At 53.3% G+C, this 14,035-nt stretch overlaps 6 protein-coding genes across 6 annotated transcripts; 3 read left to right on the forward strand and 3 right to left on the reverse strand.

The window, feature by feature from the left end:
* Positions 1-128: 128 nt before the first annotated feature.
* On the reverse strand, positions 129-1,417 carry BO82DRAFT_313951 (uncharacterized protein). The gene is made up of 2 exons (XM_025632497.1): positions 739-1,417; positions 129-492 (listed from the first exon to the last, which is right to left on the reverse strand). The coding sequence occupies exons 1-2, from the start codon at positions 1,144-1,146 to the stop codon at positions 232-234; spliced, it is 669 nt and encodes a 222-aa protein (XP_025490116.1). The 5' UTR covers positions 1,147-1,417; the 3' UTR covers positions 129-231.
* A 530-nt stretch (positions 1,418-1,947) lies between these two features.
* Positions 1,948-6,604, reverse strand: BO82DRAFT_384740 (putative GARP complex subunit (Sac2)). Its single transcript, XM_025638123.1, has 8 exons — positions 5,529-6,604; positions 5,182-5,476; positions 4,349-5,133; positions 4,263-4,298; positions 3,901-3,905; positions 3,433-3,508; positions 3,247-3,372; positions 1,948-3,068 (listed from the first exon to the last, which is right to left on the reverse strand). Exons 1-8 carry the CDS (start codon positions 6,396-6,398, stop codon positions 2,079-2,081), a joined length of 3,183 nt encoding a protein of 1,060 aa, XP_025490117.1. The 5' UTR covers positions 6,399-6,604; the 3' UTR covers positions 1,948-2,078.
* Positions 6,605-6,927: 323 nt separating this feature from the next.
* Positions 6,928-7,772, forward strand: BO82DRAFT_384741 (Eukaryotic translation initiation factor eIF-5A; the record flags this gene model as incomplete). The annotated part of the gene is made up of 4 exons (XM_025638124.1): positions 6,928-6,939; positions 7,192-7,458; positions 7,509-7,641; positions 7,702-7,772. The coding sequence occupies 4 exons, from the start codon at positions 6,928-6,930 to the stop codon at positions 7,770-7,772; spliced, it is 483 nt and encodes a 160-aa protein (XP_025490118.1).
* Positions 7,773-8,273: 501 nt separating this feature from the next.
* BO82DRAFT_355915 (TFIIB-type zinc finger domain-containing protein) lies at positions 8,274-10,726 on the forward strand. Its single transcript, XM_025635577.1, has 8 exons — positions 8,274-8,494; positions 8,607-8,697; positions 8,754-8,863; positions 8,972-9,216; positions 9,278-9,383; positions 9,441-9,579; positions 9,633-10,019; positions 10,076-10,726. Exons 1-8 carry the CDS (start codon positions 8,390-8,392, stop codon positions 10,513-10,515), a joined length of 1,623 nt encoding a protein of 540 aa, XP_025490119.1. The 5' UTR covers positions 8,274-8,389; the 3' UTR covers positions 10,516-10,726.
* Positions 10,727-11,908: 1,182 nt separating this feature from the next.
* BO82DRAFT_313964 (uncharacterized protein) lies at positions 11,909-12,227 on the forward strand (the record flags this gene model as incomplete). The annotated part of the gene is made up of 2 exons (XM_025632498.1): positions 11,909-11,972; positions 12,075-12,227. Coding segments are annotated over 2 exons (216 nt in total), but the record flags the coding sequence as incomplete, so codon positions are not given.
* A 67-nt stretch (positions 12,228-12,294) lies between these two features.
* Positions 12,295-13,924, reverse strand: BO82DRAFT_355917 (Yip1 family protein). The gene is made up of 4 exons (XM_025635578.1): positions 13,812-13,924; positions 13,682-13,733; positions 12,868-13,603; positions 12,295-12,763 (listed from the first exon to the last, which is right to left on the reverse strand). The coding sequence occupies exons 1-4, from the start codon at positions 13,854-13,856 to the stop codon at positions 12,685-12,687; spliced, it is 912 nt and encodes a 303-aa protein (XP_025490121.1). The 5' UTR covers positions 13,857-13,924; the 3' UTR covers positions 12,295-12,684.
* Positions 13,925-14,035: the final 111 nt, after the last annotated feature.

Here is a 14,035-nt window from a genome sequence, read left to right on the forward strand (position 1 = left end):
AGGTCAGTCACAGTCACTCACAAGCCTAGCCGAAGACGCTCCGATGCAGTGGCATTGATCAGCCGGCTGAACAATGATCACTGGTTTCACGAGCGCACAAAGAGTCACTTTGCTTCAAAAGTGGTTGCAATTATAATCCAAGCTTCTGTACAATACAAACAGGGCAGATGCCCAAACAATATCATACCCCATGAGAACACGAATGGAATTATTGAATCTTTTTCCACTTGTTCAGACCCAAGACCGATTTCTGACCCTCTCCTTCAAAAGCTCCAGCTCCTCCTTGGAGACCACGAGACCTTTCAGCATTTTCTCATCCGCCAACTCCCCAACATCAGGCATCGGATGATGATGCTCCCCGGCCAACACGACCCTCGAACACCCCCTCTCCGGTCTCCCTTCGGCAAACCACAACCCTTCCCCTCGATCCTCATCCCCACCACCACAGCTGCTAATCGTACTGGTGGTACTCGCGCGCCGCACCTGCAAATGCTCTGCCTCGCCTTCCCCTTCCACCCCGACCACCACCGGCAGGGGGCTTTCAGTACCACCCACCCACTCCCCCTCCTCACTCTCACTCTGCCCCCCCACACTGCCCCTGCCCCTGCCACTCGCACTGCCCGTCGCACCGCCCGTCGCACTGTCAGTCGCACTCCACCTCCGCCACCCCCCATTTCCACTGCTGCTGCCGCTGCCGCCGCTGCGATCCTCGCAGAAATCCCCCGTGAATTTCGCCACACTAATCCCATTCCACCGCGCATGCGGCATGTGCAGCACGTCGCGCAGCACGAGCGTCGTCGTGCGCGCGTCGTCGGGCGCCCGCCGCACCCGCAGCTGCACCGTCCCCACGCCCAGCACCCGCTGGTTGGCGATCTGGCACGGCGCCCGGCGGTACGTCGCGAACGAGGCCCGGTTCTTGGCGAAGTGCGTGTTGCTGCTGGCCGGGAGGAGGAGCCAGTCCCAGCATCTCGCCGTTGAGGCTTGTTGGTGGTTTCGGGCGCGGCGGGTGGGTTTCCGGATTCTGGTTGGGGCTGGTTGGGTTCGCTGGGAGGTATATTGGTGGTTGTTGTTGTTGTTGTTGTTGTTGTTGGGTTTTGAAGGGAATTGGGATTGGGGTTGGGACTGGGGAGCTGGGGTTGGGGCCATGCTAGATGCTGATGTTTGGGTGGGTATCGAGCTGCGGTAGTGTGTTGTTGTTGGTGTTCTTGTATACGTTGGCAGGTGGGTTGGTGGTTCTCAATGAGTTAAGGTAGGTATCGAGGGAGGAGGTTGTTATGCGTTCGTGGAGTGTAGTTGGGTATGAGGTATGATGTAGTACAGTATATTGTAGGTATACGAGTGCAGTGAGCGAGTGAGAAGTATACCAGTATGTATACCAAAGATGGAGTATCTACTTTCCTAGGATTTTGAACAAGGGGATATGTGCAAAAGTAGGTTGAAGCTGGCCTACTTCTAAGTACAGAGGGAAAGGGTCGGGGTGGATCAACCAGCAAGGGTCTGGTCTGGTCTGGTCTGGTCTGGTCTGGTCTGGCGGTGGTGGCAAACCCACCCTCCCAATTCGGGAAGAGATCCCTTGTCTTTCATTCACATCACGACGTGACTCCTTACACGAGTCCTCATCAGTATCGAGGGGGGATATCGGACCTATACATGTACACGTCCTCAATTGTCATCTTAATATCGAAATCTAGTGGTTTGTCCAACGAGCCCCTTTTCGTTGCTGAGATGTCTACGCCAGTTGTTTCACCTCGAAAGTCTTGACGTCAGCTGCGATGGCGAACCCACCCAAGCTGGCTGAATACGGTTGCGGGGAGGCAATGCCGCTTTTTGACAGGAGACCCGATTTGGCGTTTTGTTTGGGTCCTTCCACCACATCCCGAGTAGGAAGAAAATGCCTAAGGAATAAGTTCAGGAATAAGAGATAAGCAATAAAGCATGGCTGTAAGGCTTGGCTGCCAATTCCTTTGTAAGACTATCCGTTTATTCTTCCATCACTTCCATCGCTTGCTGTATAGCCTGAGTTTATGTATCTACAACTGGTTTCGCCTTATCTATAGACATGTACCACTCTACCCTCCCTAGTAAAGCATTTCCTTCACCATCTTCCCAATGGCCAAACTACTGGTCAATCCAGGGCTCTCAATGCCCAACAGATTGATAAAACCCGGGAATCCTTCCTCCTCCTGGATCTCAAAGTCCTGCCAGACTTTCGATGAGCCGAAGGAGGAACCGCTGTCCTTATTCAACTTGGGCCGGATTCCACAGTACGACACACTGATCGCGGTGACATCCACGTTCGGAAGATATTTCTTGATCAGAGGCAGCGCCGGCTCGAGCCGGGCTGGGTTGGGCGCCAGGTCATCCGGGCTATCCACCCACTCGGAGTCGGGGCCGAACCGGATCTGGCCGCCCATGTCCAGAGTCAGGTGGATGCCCAGGCCGGCCTGCGCCTTCGTCACGGCGGGGTACACCAGCACGGAGGTCTTGGGGAACGAGGCCGCGTACGAGAGATAGGTCCCCTTGGCGTAGTGCATCGTGCGGTGCCGCTCCGCGGGCAGCAGCATGTTGCTGACCGCACACGCGCCGAGGCCGGCGCTGTTCACCACCGTCTCTGCCGTGATGGAGGTCTCCGCCCCGTCGGCCGACACCGCCGTGATCTCGTAGCCCTGGCCGGGGCCCAGGTGCCGCAGCCCCGTCACCCGCGTCAGGAACGCGCAGTCGCCGCCGCGGTGCTCCAGGTCCCCCTGCAGGTACGTGATCAGGCTGTGGCTGTCGAAGATGCCCGTCGTCGAGCTCTCGAGCACCCCCGCCAGCGCCCGCACCTCGGGCTCCCGCCGCTCGATCTCCTGCCGGCTCAGAAACCGCGTCGGCACCCCGATGCGCTGCGCGTGCTCGTGCATCCGCTCCAGCGAGTCTCGTTCGGTTTCGTCCTGCGCCACCAGCCATTTCCCCGTGTTGCGGTACGGGAGCCCCTGTCGCTGCAACAGGTCGTAGAGCATCTCCTTGCCTTGGATACAGAGCTTGGCCTTGAGGGTGTCGGTGCCGTAGTATAGTCCTGCATGGATGACCTAGCCCGTGTCAGCACTCGAGGATATGACTCTTTCTCTATCTTCCAGCCCCTCAACCCAAAGCCCCCTTCCATTGCTCCCTCCCCTCAATGTACACAATGCACCAGCACGACCAACAAACCCCAAACCCCAACCGATACATCTCTGCATCTCTGCATCTATATCTGGAATATCTCACCTCAGAATTCCGACTACTCGTCTCCGTCCCCGGCGCATCATGCCGCTCCAGCAAAATCGTCGACGTCCCCTCGCGACCGGCTAATTCGCGCGCAACGGCGAGTCCAACCACTCCACCGCCTATGACCTTTCGAAGAAGACATGTATCAGCCGATTTCCTTCCAAGTGAGTGGGTGTCTGGACTTACCGCATGAGTGACGTCGGCGCGGGCAGCGCCCGTGCTGGAGAAGCCGCGCCGGCGCAAGAGAGGGAAAGGGAGGCTTCTGGTGAAGAGCCGGGGAGTTGTCGTGGCCATGGAATTAGTCGATCAAGTGATGAGGCACAAAAATCTGATCAACACTGCGTGCGCTGGAGGCCGCAGAATCAACGCATTTGGCGTAATGGATCGTAGTTGGACAGGATACCGAGCGATACAAGTGACTTTGAAGTACTGTGCCTAGGTTTGGGGGGTGAGAAGGGGAGCGCGACGGCGCGCCGGGATGAGTTGCCCCTCGGGTCGGCCCCGGGGGTCCGATTTAGGCATCTGATAACCAGCTGGGTAGCCCGCGCGGCGATAAGTCGATAAGGGTGTGTGGCTGGGTAAGGCCGGGAAATACAATGCGGAGGGAAGCCCGGGCTAAATTCCAATGTAGCTGCAAGCCATTGATGAACTAACGCAGACTGCTTTTCTTCATGAAAGTGCGGCAGTGGTTAGAGCCCCTCCGAAATAGGAAGGTATTTTACTGGCCTCCCCGGTCTGGCCTCAGGCAAGACTAGAACAACCGAGGTGCAAATGGTTTTATGGTTTATGGCACGGTAAATAGTAAGTAGTGGTATATACTAGAGTCTAGGATACGCTTGAGATTATGCATATGGAAGACCAATCGATGCACCCCAGAAAAGGAGATAAATGCAACAAAGGATACGATTGATTGGTTCATGTATCAAGACCGCTTCCCCACGTTCTTTAACATCTCGTCCAAATGCTGGCTGAAGTCAGTAGGAGCTCAGAACTACTTTCAATGGAAGATGACATACCTGTTTCTGCTCAATCGCTAATTTACCTTGGGTATCCTATTTGTCTGTCAGCATAGTTACCCTTCGAAGAATTGAAGGTTCCTTACACTAATTATAGCCAGAACAAGCGAGTAATTGTTGTAAAGAAATCTCTCCCGTCTCTTTGCATCACCGCCGATACGGCTGAGCTTCGTCAGAAGGTTGTCAAACTCAGCTGTCAAGCGCTTCAAGCTGTTGGCCACGGGTTCATCATCTCCTGCATCACTGCTGAGAACCAATACCCCATGCAGCAGCTGGCCAAACCGCTGCGTGAGGAAATGAGGCGCTGACGACTTGTTCAGATCGTCACCCCCGGCCAAGGACAGGGCGGATACCGCACTACGACCCGTATTCGCGGCCACTCGTTTCAATGATTCGCATTGGGTGTCCATGATGACCTGGAATCGCGGCCATAACTGCATGTTCACTCCGTTGATATAAGAGTCGGCAACGGGGACCTTGCGACGCTGCAACTCAAAAGCGGCGTGCTGGTTTAATCGAACGCAGATCAAGACCCCCAGCGCGTCCGTTGTGTGTTCGATCAGCTGCTTTGTCAGGGTCTGCCCCAAACCAAAGACTGGTTCGAAGATCTCGACCGCTTTGCGCGAAATTTGCTGGAAAGTTAATGTCGAGAACATCTCGGTCATGAAGGAGTATTCGGCAGATACATTATCCACAACGGCAAGATTGAAATTGCGGAATGGCACTTCAAGGCCATGGAAGGAGTTATCTTCCTCTGCTAGATAAGAAGAGATGGCAATCTGAGCACCAGCCCGCAAGATGTCTACCCTCCTTCCTAGGGAAAATGGGTCGTGTGCTGCAGATCCTGCGCGACTGCCGGCAACAGCAGAGCCTAGAATTGTCAGTAACATATTGATACAGGATGCCCCATTCGGCTTACCTGTTTTGTGAGCTGACGGGTCTCCTCCTAGAACCTCATTCCGATCACTGGGGTAAACCTTGATCGACTCGAGCGCTTGACGATATCGTGTGAAGTGCGACAAATAGTACCATCGCATAGTGTTGATATAAGCTTGTGTGATTTGCCCCGTAAGTTCTGGGTGGGCCCTGGAGATATAGCTGTATAGATCTTTGAATTTCACCAGTCGCTGCTGCTGGAGGATCTGAGCATTGATGTTGGGAGACCGTAGCGCTCGGATTTGAGACACCAGGTAGTCCCTGATTCTTTCCACTGCCTATGGAAAGGTCAACCTCAGCGTATGACACGTGCACAAGGGCAATACTGACCTTGTTCTTGATGTCCGTGAGAAGCGGCCGTACGTCCTCGACGGATTTTGTGCTGCTAGAGCCCAAGGCTTTGGCCTCAATGCTTGCCGAGCGAGTTTCCATCTCATTGAGCGCCTTGACCCAATTCTCATCGATCGGTCCCTCGGCAATCAACTTCACTGTTTTGGGGGAGATACTGATCTCCTCCACAGCAGGGCCAAGGAGCTGTTCAACATTGCGTCGGTTTTCCAACATTGCAGTCAATTGAATTGAGCGAGACTGCAGAGTCTCGATCTCTGCCGAAACAGCCCCGAGTTCATTCTGGAAATCGTTCAAATATGTCTCCATCGAGCTCGAGACTTCGTCACAACTGGTGATTGCCGAATGTAGATCTTGAAACTTGTTCTGTTCTCGTTCGAATTGCTGAACGGTTTGAGCACCGAGATCAGTGCTGATGATTCGTCTAGGTTCATCCTTCTTGGAGACAAAATCCTCTAAGCTCAGCCCTTGGAAGTCAATGTCTTCCACGAGTTCCGCAAGCTTGAAGTCGGAGTCAACATCAGGAGATGAGTCCCGGTCGGCATTTTGCTTCCCCAGAATGCCATTCAGAACATCGAGGGGGTCAGCAACATCGGAAGGGCGGGATCTTGCAGCGATTTGTCTCAACGGCGGTCTGTCACCGCGTGCGGTTGCGGGAAGGGAGGTGGTCGAATCACTGGGAGTCAAGAGGACGGATAAGGAGGAAGTTTGTCGACTGGGTCCGGCACGATTCTTTTGTATGTTCGGCGACAAGCGAGAGGATGTCCTTCGGGGGGGATGAGGGGAGTTGCTGCGACTGTCAACCTGGGGGCCCGAGGGAGTCGAATGGCCAGCAATGCGGTCTAGCCACATCGTAGAAGGCCGGCACGGAGAAGGGTGCGGATACCGGACAGCTTCCCGGACCTCATTGAGGGGGGAGGAAAGAGAGGGGAGAGGTGAATCAAAGGGAGAAAGGTTCCCCAAGAGGTAGAATTGAGTTGATAAAGACGTGAGAGGAACGGTGAATGCCACCCAGCACCCGGTGAGAAGGAGAAGGAGAGAAGAGAGACCAATGTCCGAAGTGGAGTTGCAAGCACCACCGGGGAAGTAAGAGTAAGTATACGGAGAGCTTAAGATAAGCCAGGGCGAGATGCTACGGTGACCCACAGCAACCACGGATGTGGTTTCTCCGACTCTAGCCCCAAAGCAGCCTAGCGACCACAAAACCCCGCCACAACAAGTGCCTTTTTTTCGCAGTCCATTTGTCGATTTCTTTTCGCCTGTTCCCCCTCTCTGCCTTCCATCCATTTTTCTCTCCTTCTCCTCCTCACTCCTCAGCGTCCTTTTTCCTTCCACTCTCTCTCTTCAGGTTTTCCTTGCATATACCTTCAAATCCATCACCATGTCTGACGAGGTACGTTATGCCCGCTTCAACATGCCCTGGTTCCCGATACCAAATTCGACATCTTTCATAACTGCAACTGCAACTGCTGGGCTTCCGGACTTCTGGGCTTCTGGAAGCCTTGCATCGTGCACCCCTTTCACCCCCCCACCTATATGTCCATTCGTTCCTGCAGGCAATGCATCATATCTTCCGTCTCTCGATCATACATGGTCGCCGTCTTATCTATGATTGACCTATCACTGACTGACCGCTGTTCTGCAGCACCACGAGACCTTCGAGTCCGCCGATGCCGGCGCCTCGATGACCTTCCCCATGCAGTGCTCTGCTCTGCGCAAGAACGGTCACGTTGTCATCAAGGGTCGCCCCTGCAAGATCGTCGACATGTCCACCTCCAAGACTGGCAAGCACGGTCACGCCAAGGTCCACCTTGTCGCCATTGACATCTTCACCGGCAAGAAGTACGAGGATCTGTCTCCCTCCACCCACAACATGGACGTCCCCAACGTCTACCGCAAGGAATACCAGCTCGTGAGTGATTCAACGTGATGCGGAATAGTACAGTCACTGACACTCCACAGCTCGACGTCACTGACGACGGCTTCCTGTCCCTGATGGATGAGGAGGGAGGCACCAAGGATGATGTCAAGCTTCCCGAGGGTGAGGTTGGTGAGAAGATCGAGCGTATGTTCAAGGAGGAGGAGAAGGACTGCAGTAAGTGGAAATTCTATTTATTTCATGAATCTCAATCCCCAATCTAACCATACCCTACAGACGTCACTATCCTCACCTCCATGGGTGAGCAGTGCTGCATGGATGTCAAGGAGGCTCCCCAGAGCAAGTAAACACCTAATCGTGCTCACGGATCTTGTGACTGCCCTGTCAGCTTTTCTGTGTTCCAAAATGGCCTTGCTGTCTTCTTCCATGTGTCCGGTCGGATAAGACACATGGTCACGTTACGACATAATCTGCTTCAATATAAACTTGGGTATGTGAGCCAGTGGCGCTAGTCACGTTCACTTGGCAGCATTAATCGTGCTCTGTCAGAGGAACAGCTCTTGAAATCAGCACCGTCACGATAGTTTTACGAATAAAAAATCTATTATTGTTCCAACCAGGTTTCGCGCTGTAATTGTAGCTTTTACATATCTCCGTAATCACCTCCGTAATCACTTCGACGTATTTTGAAAGTGATTTGAAATCATAAGTCTTGGTTTGACTAGGTCTCGGCGAAAGAAATCGTTGCCTTTAGTCTTTAGAAGACTATAAAGTGCTGTGGATACTGGCTAACTTATGTCACGGGTTGAGGTACATTGAATGGTTGCGACAAGGGGGGAAAAAATCTAATCAGTACGGGAAACTCATCTTACCATTCGACATTGACCCGTATCTGAGGGACCCAGGTCCTCCGTCACTTCCTCACCTCCCCCTGTGACCACAAGAATGAAGAGTACTGCCCTGGATGGAATACATCACACGAGGGGTCTGTGGACAGGAAGGGTGCCGTGAAACGCGGTATTACCTTGACAATGGCCTCTGGTTTTGTAGGCGGGGTCATCAGCAGGAGGTATGAGATGATCCTGACTTGCCTTCACAACCCCACCTTTAAGCGCACTGCTGTTGCCGATCAGACCACCACGCCATCATCGTCTAGAATACTGACGCTATTATGCCGGTAGGGGCGACAAGTGGAAGCGGATGCAGACGATTTTGGAACTCAAGGTCGAACGAGTCGCATAAAGAAAGCGGCGGTCGAAAAAGCCCAAAGGAGTAAGCATTCACAGACGACGGTGGACCTCAAGTCATGCATTCCTAACATCAGGCAGCTTACCGGGGTCGTCAGGCATCTCGTCTGTTTCTGCAAGTCTATCAATTGATTCTCTGGAAACAATCTTACACTTTGGTCCAGAGCCGCGGCTTTCCGCCAGAGTTTGAGGTATGCCTTCAAGTGCACTGGGCACTGCACACGCTTTTCCTTCCCCAATCCGGATATACCCGTATTCACCGTCTGTATGCGTATGCGACTAACCGGGTCAACATCTAGAATGTGATCCGAGACCTATGGGCGCTCCATCTGGATACCTTCGCGGACCAGATCAAGGAGCTGTCAGAGTTGGATGATGAACCGCGATTCTTCAGCTCTCAGCCGGCCTCCAGCTTCGATGAGCCTCCAGAGGCGAAGCTCGGTACCACGCAGACGAAATGGCCTCGACTGATCGATAGTGTGGCCTTGTGCTATATTGCCGCGCTGTTGATGAGGCTTCCTGTGAGCATTGAGGATTTTCATCGGTAACTCCACCCTGACAGCTGGCTCCGTTATCGTTCATATAGTGACCTGGGCGCGATATAGGATGGCTATAAGGGGAGAAATGCCCTTTATCAGAATCATCAAAGATATTCCCCGCGAGATGCGAGATAGACTCCCACCGCAATTCATCGCCATTCTCGAAACTACGGTAAGTCCTTGCTGTCATCATAAACAGAGTGTTGTTTATGACCTAACCGTGAGATAGAAATTGATTCAGCCTGAGCATCTTCATGCAGCCGTGGCGGATCTCCTTTCGTACTATCACCATCGATTTGATATGCAGTTTCCGCCTTTGAACTGGCCCTTCTTGCTGTACAGATACATAAAAAGGCTTGCGCTGCCGAGTGAGTGGGACCTTGCTAGCATGTTGCATTGCATCCTAACCATGTGTGTCTAGTCGACATCTACCCTGCCGTCAAAAGGCTACAACACTTACTGGGTTTCTCTTTCGCATACCCCACGGGTACAAATGGCAGGAGAAGACCACTTCAATTACCGGAAGTACAAGTGGTTGTCCTGATTGTCATTTCTACCAAGCTTCTATTCCCTTTCGATGACTACAACAGATACCCTCTTTCTTCGAAGGAACCTTCTGTTCAGGTCATTGACTGGGTGCTTTGGGCGCAAAACCAAAGGAATTATGACCGTGAACGGACTGCTGGCGGTAAGCTGGGCAAGGGAAATGAGATCTCGGTGACTGAGAAGGACATATTGAGCATGACCCCGTCCCAGATGGATGAGTATATGGATTGGTACGAGAGCTCCTGGCTCGACCACAGCAAAGGTAACTCAGGTCTTGAATTGTTTTTCTTCAGGGCGTCTAGACTAACTTCGACCTAGCACAAAATCCATTGGCCAGTTTCTTCCCGGTCAATGTCAATGCAAGTGAGAGCCAGACCGCCAGCGCTTCAGTAGAGGGGAATGATGCGGAGGCTCTGCTTTCGATGCTGCGAACCTCTACGAGTCAGCTGAAATCAACCAAAGTCATCACCGGGGAGAGTATCGATACACCCCGACCAGGCTCCGCCTATGCGCGCTATCGAACGGAGGCCGATCTTCCTGAGACGGCAAGGCCCTTCTTCGAGACTACTGCCAAAGTAGCTGGAATCTCGCTCTCCACTCTTGTCAGGGCGGTGTCTCAGGCGGAACACAAGATAACCAGATGGCTGGAAGAGCACCGACGGGTCGAAGCGATCAAAGATACGTTGGACACGGACGTCTCTCGAGACACTAGCGAGATGGATGATCAAGATATGTCTGGGTCTGGAGAAGGAGAATAATGAGATGTACATCTACAAGTGCGAATGCAGATGCGTGGACTGTGCTTCTTTGGTTAAGGTGAAAGAGAACACAGTGTGGAAGCCTAGGCCTGTCCATATAGTTACCAAGGGCCAAGGCTCATTTCAATGGAGAGAATCCGATTTCAATCACCATGTCACAAGGATTGAGGAGTGGTGGGCATGACGGCTGCAGTATTGAGGAATATCGACCAACCAGGATGCAATGGTACAAATTGCATACCCGCAACCTTGATAAAACGAAAGTAACTACGCGTGCCAAATAAAGAAACCAGCGAAATCCGTCCGATGATGTAGTCTATGGATGATCGATGGGTACCGTATGGTAAGGACTAAGGACTATGGAGACATGCGGAGGGGCTCCCCGAGCGGAACAGACTGCCCTAAACCCTGATCACGTGCGAAGCCCGTCCACCTCCTGCTAAGCGAGAAATGGTGAAATTGACATCGCCTCTTCCGACCGACCCATTCAGCGAGATCGTCAGCCAGCAACAACGAAAACCGCAGCCAGTACGTATAGCACTATCATGGTCAAGAGGGAGATATATTCAAGTCTGGGAAATCGCAAAACTAACATGCCGTTTTTTCCGCGCTCGTACAGTGCAGATGTAGGTCTTTCCCAAAGCAAAAGTCTTGAACCGCACGATTACTCCCAATGCCCTACCACGCAACCCGATCTCGAAAAGAAAAGAAGCCGGAAACACTTGGACGACATGACATGATGGAGGAATTTTCAGAGAGGGAATCAAGTCGCTGACCAGTGGTTCGTTTTTGAATTCTATAGTTTCGTCAAGACCCTCACGGGTAAGACCATTACCCTCGACGTCGAGTCGAGCGACACCATCGACAACGTCAAGACCAAGATCCAGGATAAGGAGGGCATCCCCCCGGATCAGCAGCGTCTCATCTTCGCTGGTAAGCAGCTCGAGGATGGCCGCACCCTGAGCGACTACAACATCCAGAAGGTATGAAGCGACTCTTCTCCGAAATATGATCTTTTTGCGCACATCGGTTCAGACGTTTGTGTTCGCTGCGCTTGGAGTCTCGGTTTTTTTGTTTTTCTCGAGTGGATTGGGATGATGTTCTGGGTTATTCGATATGGAAAGCTACGGTCGCCTTGCGTCAATCTTTGGATACGGGTATTTGTTCGGTTGATGATGGGGGCCTGATTGTGTCAGGTCCTTCGGGACCGCATCGCCTTCACATACCATCATATCTGGAGAATTATCACTCTCGGAACCCTACCCAGCGCTGCGAATCACGAACGTTCCGATCAACATGTGCATTCGGAAGGAATAACGTCAGCTAACGCAATCATCGTCAAATAGGAGTCCACCCTTCACCTCGTCCTCCGTCTCCGTGGTGGTATCATCGAGCCCTCCCTCAAGGCCCTCGCCTCCAAGTACAACTGCGAGAAGTCTATCTGCCGCAAGTGCTACGTACGTTCCCCACCCATCCCTTTCTGGATCAACATCCCAGCGGATACCTTCTACCTTCGCCGCGCAACCGACCGAATCTATTTCTGACATCTCCCCCCCTAGGCTCGTCTCCCTCCCCGTGCCACCAACTGCCGCAAGAAGAAGTGCGGTCACACCAACCAGCTCCGCCCCAAGAAGAAGCTCAAGTAAACGATTCTCCTGTTACGGTTTTTCTGCGTTGCTGGGGGAGGAAAGCGCTGCTGGGGTTGTTACGACCGGATTGCAACGTAGGGTATTACACGGCGTTGGAATGATAAAACATTATGGCCGAAGTCAAATGTCCATAGTTGGCTGCTCGGAAGAAGTTGCAATCGAAATACAATTGTAAAATTCAAATTTCCTTGGGTCCATTTTTGAATTATTGTGAGGGGAGAAAGTAGGAAAGATACACTCCATACACGCAGTGTGCTTTCGCTTTGGGAAAGTTGCAATGAAACAAAAGACAACAAGAAAGCATTCAACGTTTGTCACAGGCGACATTTCTGGATACGTCTTTTCAGAAAAGGGATCGATCATGGACATTTGACATAGGTGCTACCTGAGCACAAGTGTCTGAACTGGGGTCTAGACGCGGGCCCTTTTTCTGCTTTTGTGATAGAAGTGGAAACATATAGGGTCACAAATGACGCCGTGTTCTCCTTTTCGTCTTGCTTCCCCAGCTCTCCCTCCAAGCCTAGAACATGAACATTTGCGCCTTGCCATCATTGTTCTCGTCGCCGTCGCTCTTGTTCTTCGAGACCGGGCTTCCGTGACTGCATTTACATTTATGACCAGCAATTAGTAGAAGTTCCATTGTGTCATGGGACCCAAGATCTGTAGAAAAAGATCCGGAAATGGGGGGAAGGGAGAAACTCACGCAAAGAACAGGATCTTAATCGCCAACGCAAAGCCGGCATGCAGCAGGACGACCAAGACCAGCAGGATCTTGCTGGCCTTGGCGTCGGTGGCGCTGAGCACGGGGTAGAGGTTGCGCAGGAGGAAAAAGACGGACCAACCGAAGCCGACGCCGACGAGGGCCCAGTTCAGCGCGGTGAGGGGGCTCCAGCTGACAAGGGCGACGGCGATCCAGACGAGGTTGGAGTAGCCGTAGAGCGCCCACGCCTCGACGAGGTCGGCGCTGGAGCTGCCGAACCAGCGGAGCGCGCCCCAGAGCGCGATCGGGAGCACGCCCGTGTACCCGTACACCAGGCCCGCGGCGCCGGACAGCAGCGTGAAGTCGTAGGCGAAGTGCGCGTCGTCGTTATTGCTCAGCCACTGCGAGATCGTGCCCGTCAAAAACAGAATCACCACCACCGTCGTCGCGATCCAGAACGGCCCGTACAGGTCCGGATTCCCCTCCAGCACGTCCAGAAAGTTGTTGCGCGGGTACAGCGTCGCCACGCACCGCCGCAGCACCTCGTTCGTGTCCACGTCGAAGAACTGCGCGTAGTAGTGCACCGTCCACCACGTGTGCTTCGTCGGCGTGCCCCCCGGCGACCGGTCCCGCCGGCCGCGCGAGGTGCTGTGGTCGCCGCCGCCGCCGCCGCCGCTGCCGCCTAGGAATGGGGTCGAGTCTTGTTGGATTTTGGCGGTGCGGGGGTCGTTCTCGAAGTCTGGAGTTTGGGGAATAGCTGGTGAGCTGATGTTTTTGGTTTGGGGTTGTGGGATATTTGGTGTGCGATTTGGCTTACTCGAACGGTGGAATTCAAGGTCTTCCTGAAGGTCGGTGTGGCCGAGGTCGCCCTGTTCATTTGGTTACAACGGCATGAGCTGGGTTTCCCTGGGATGATGGGCGATTTTCTTCGGTAGTGCATTGCTTACCTCGGCGTCCACGTCGACTACCACATCGTAACCCTGGTTTGCCATCTTGGAGGGATCTGGGTTAGATGAATTGACAAGGGAAAGGTGGCTCTTTGTGGTGGTGCAGGTTGCGGGAGTTTGTTGCAACTGAAGAGTACACATCAGCGAACGAGCGGCTCGGGAAAGCCACGCACCAGCCACCAGATGTGGAGCTGGGCCTCCATTCCGCCCGCTGCTTGAAACCA

The sequence above is a fragment of the Aspergillus uvarum genome (assembly GCF_003184745.1).
Source record: "Aspergillus uvarum CBS 121591 unplaced genomic scaffold BO82scaffold_41, whole genome shotgun sequence".
NCBI classification, from domain to species: domain Eukaryota; kingdom Fungi; phylum Ascomycota; class Eurotiomycetes; order Eurotiales; family Aspergillaceae; genus Aspergillus; species Aspergillus uvarum.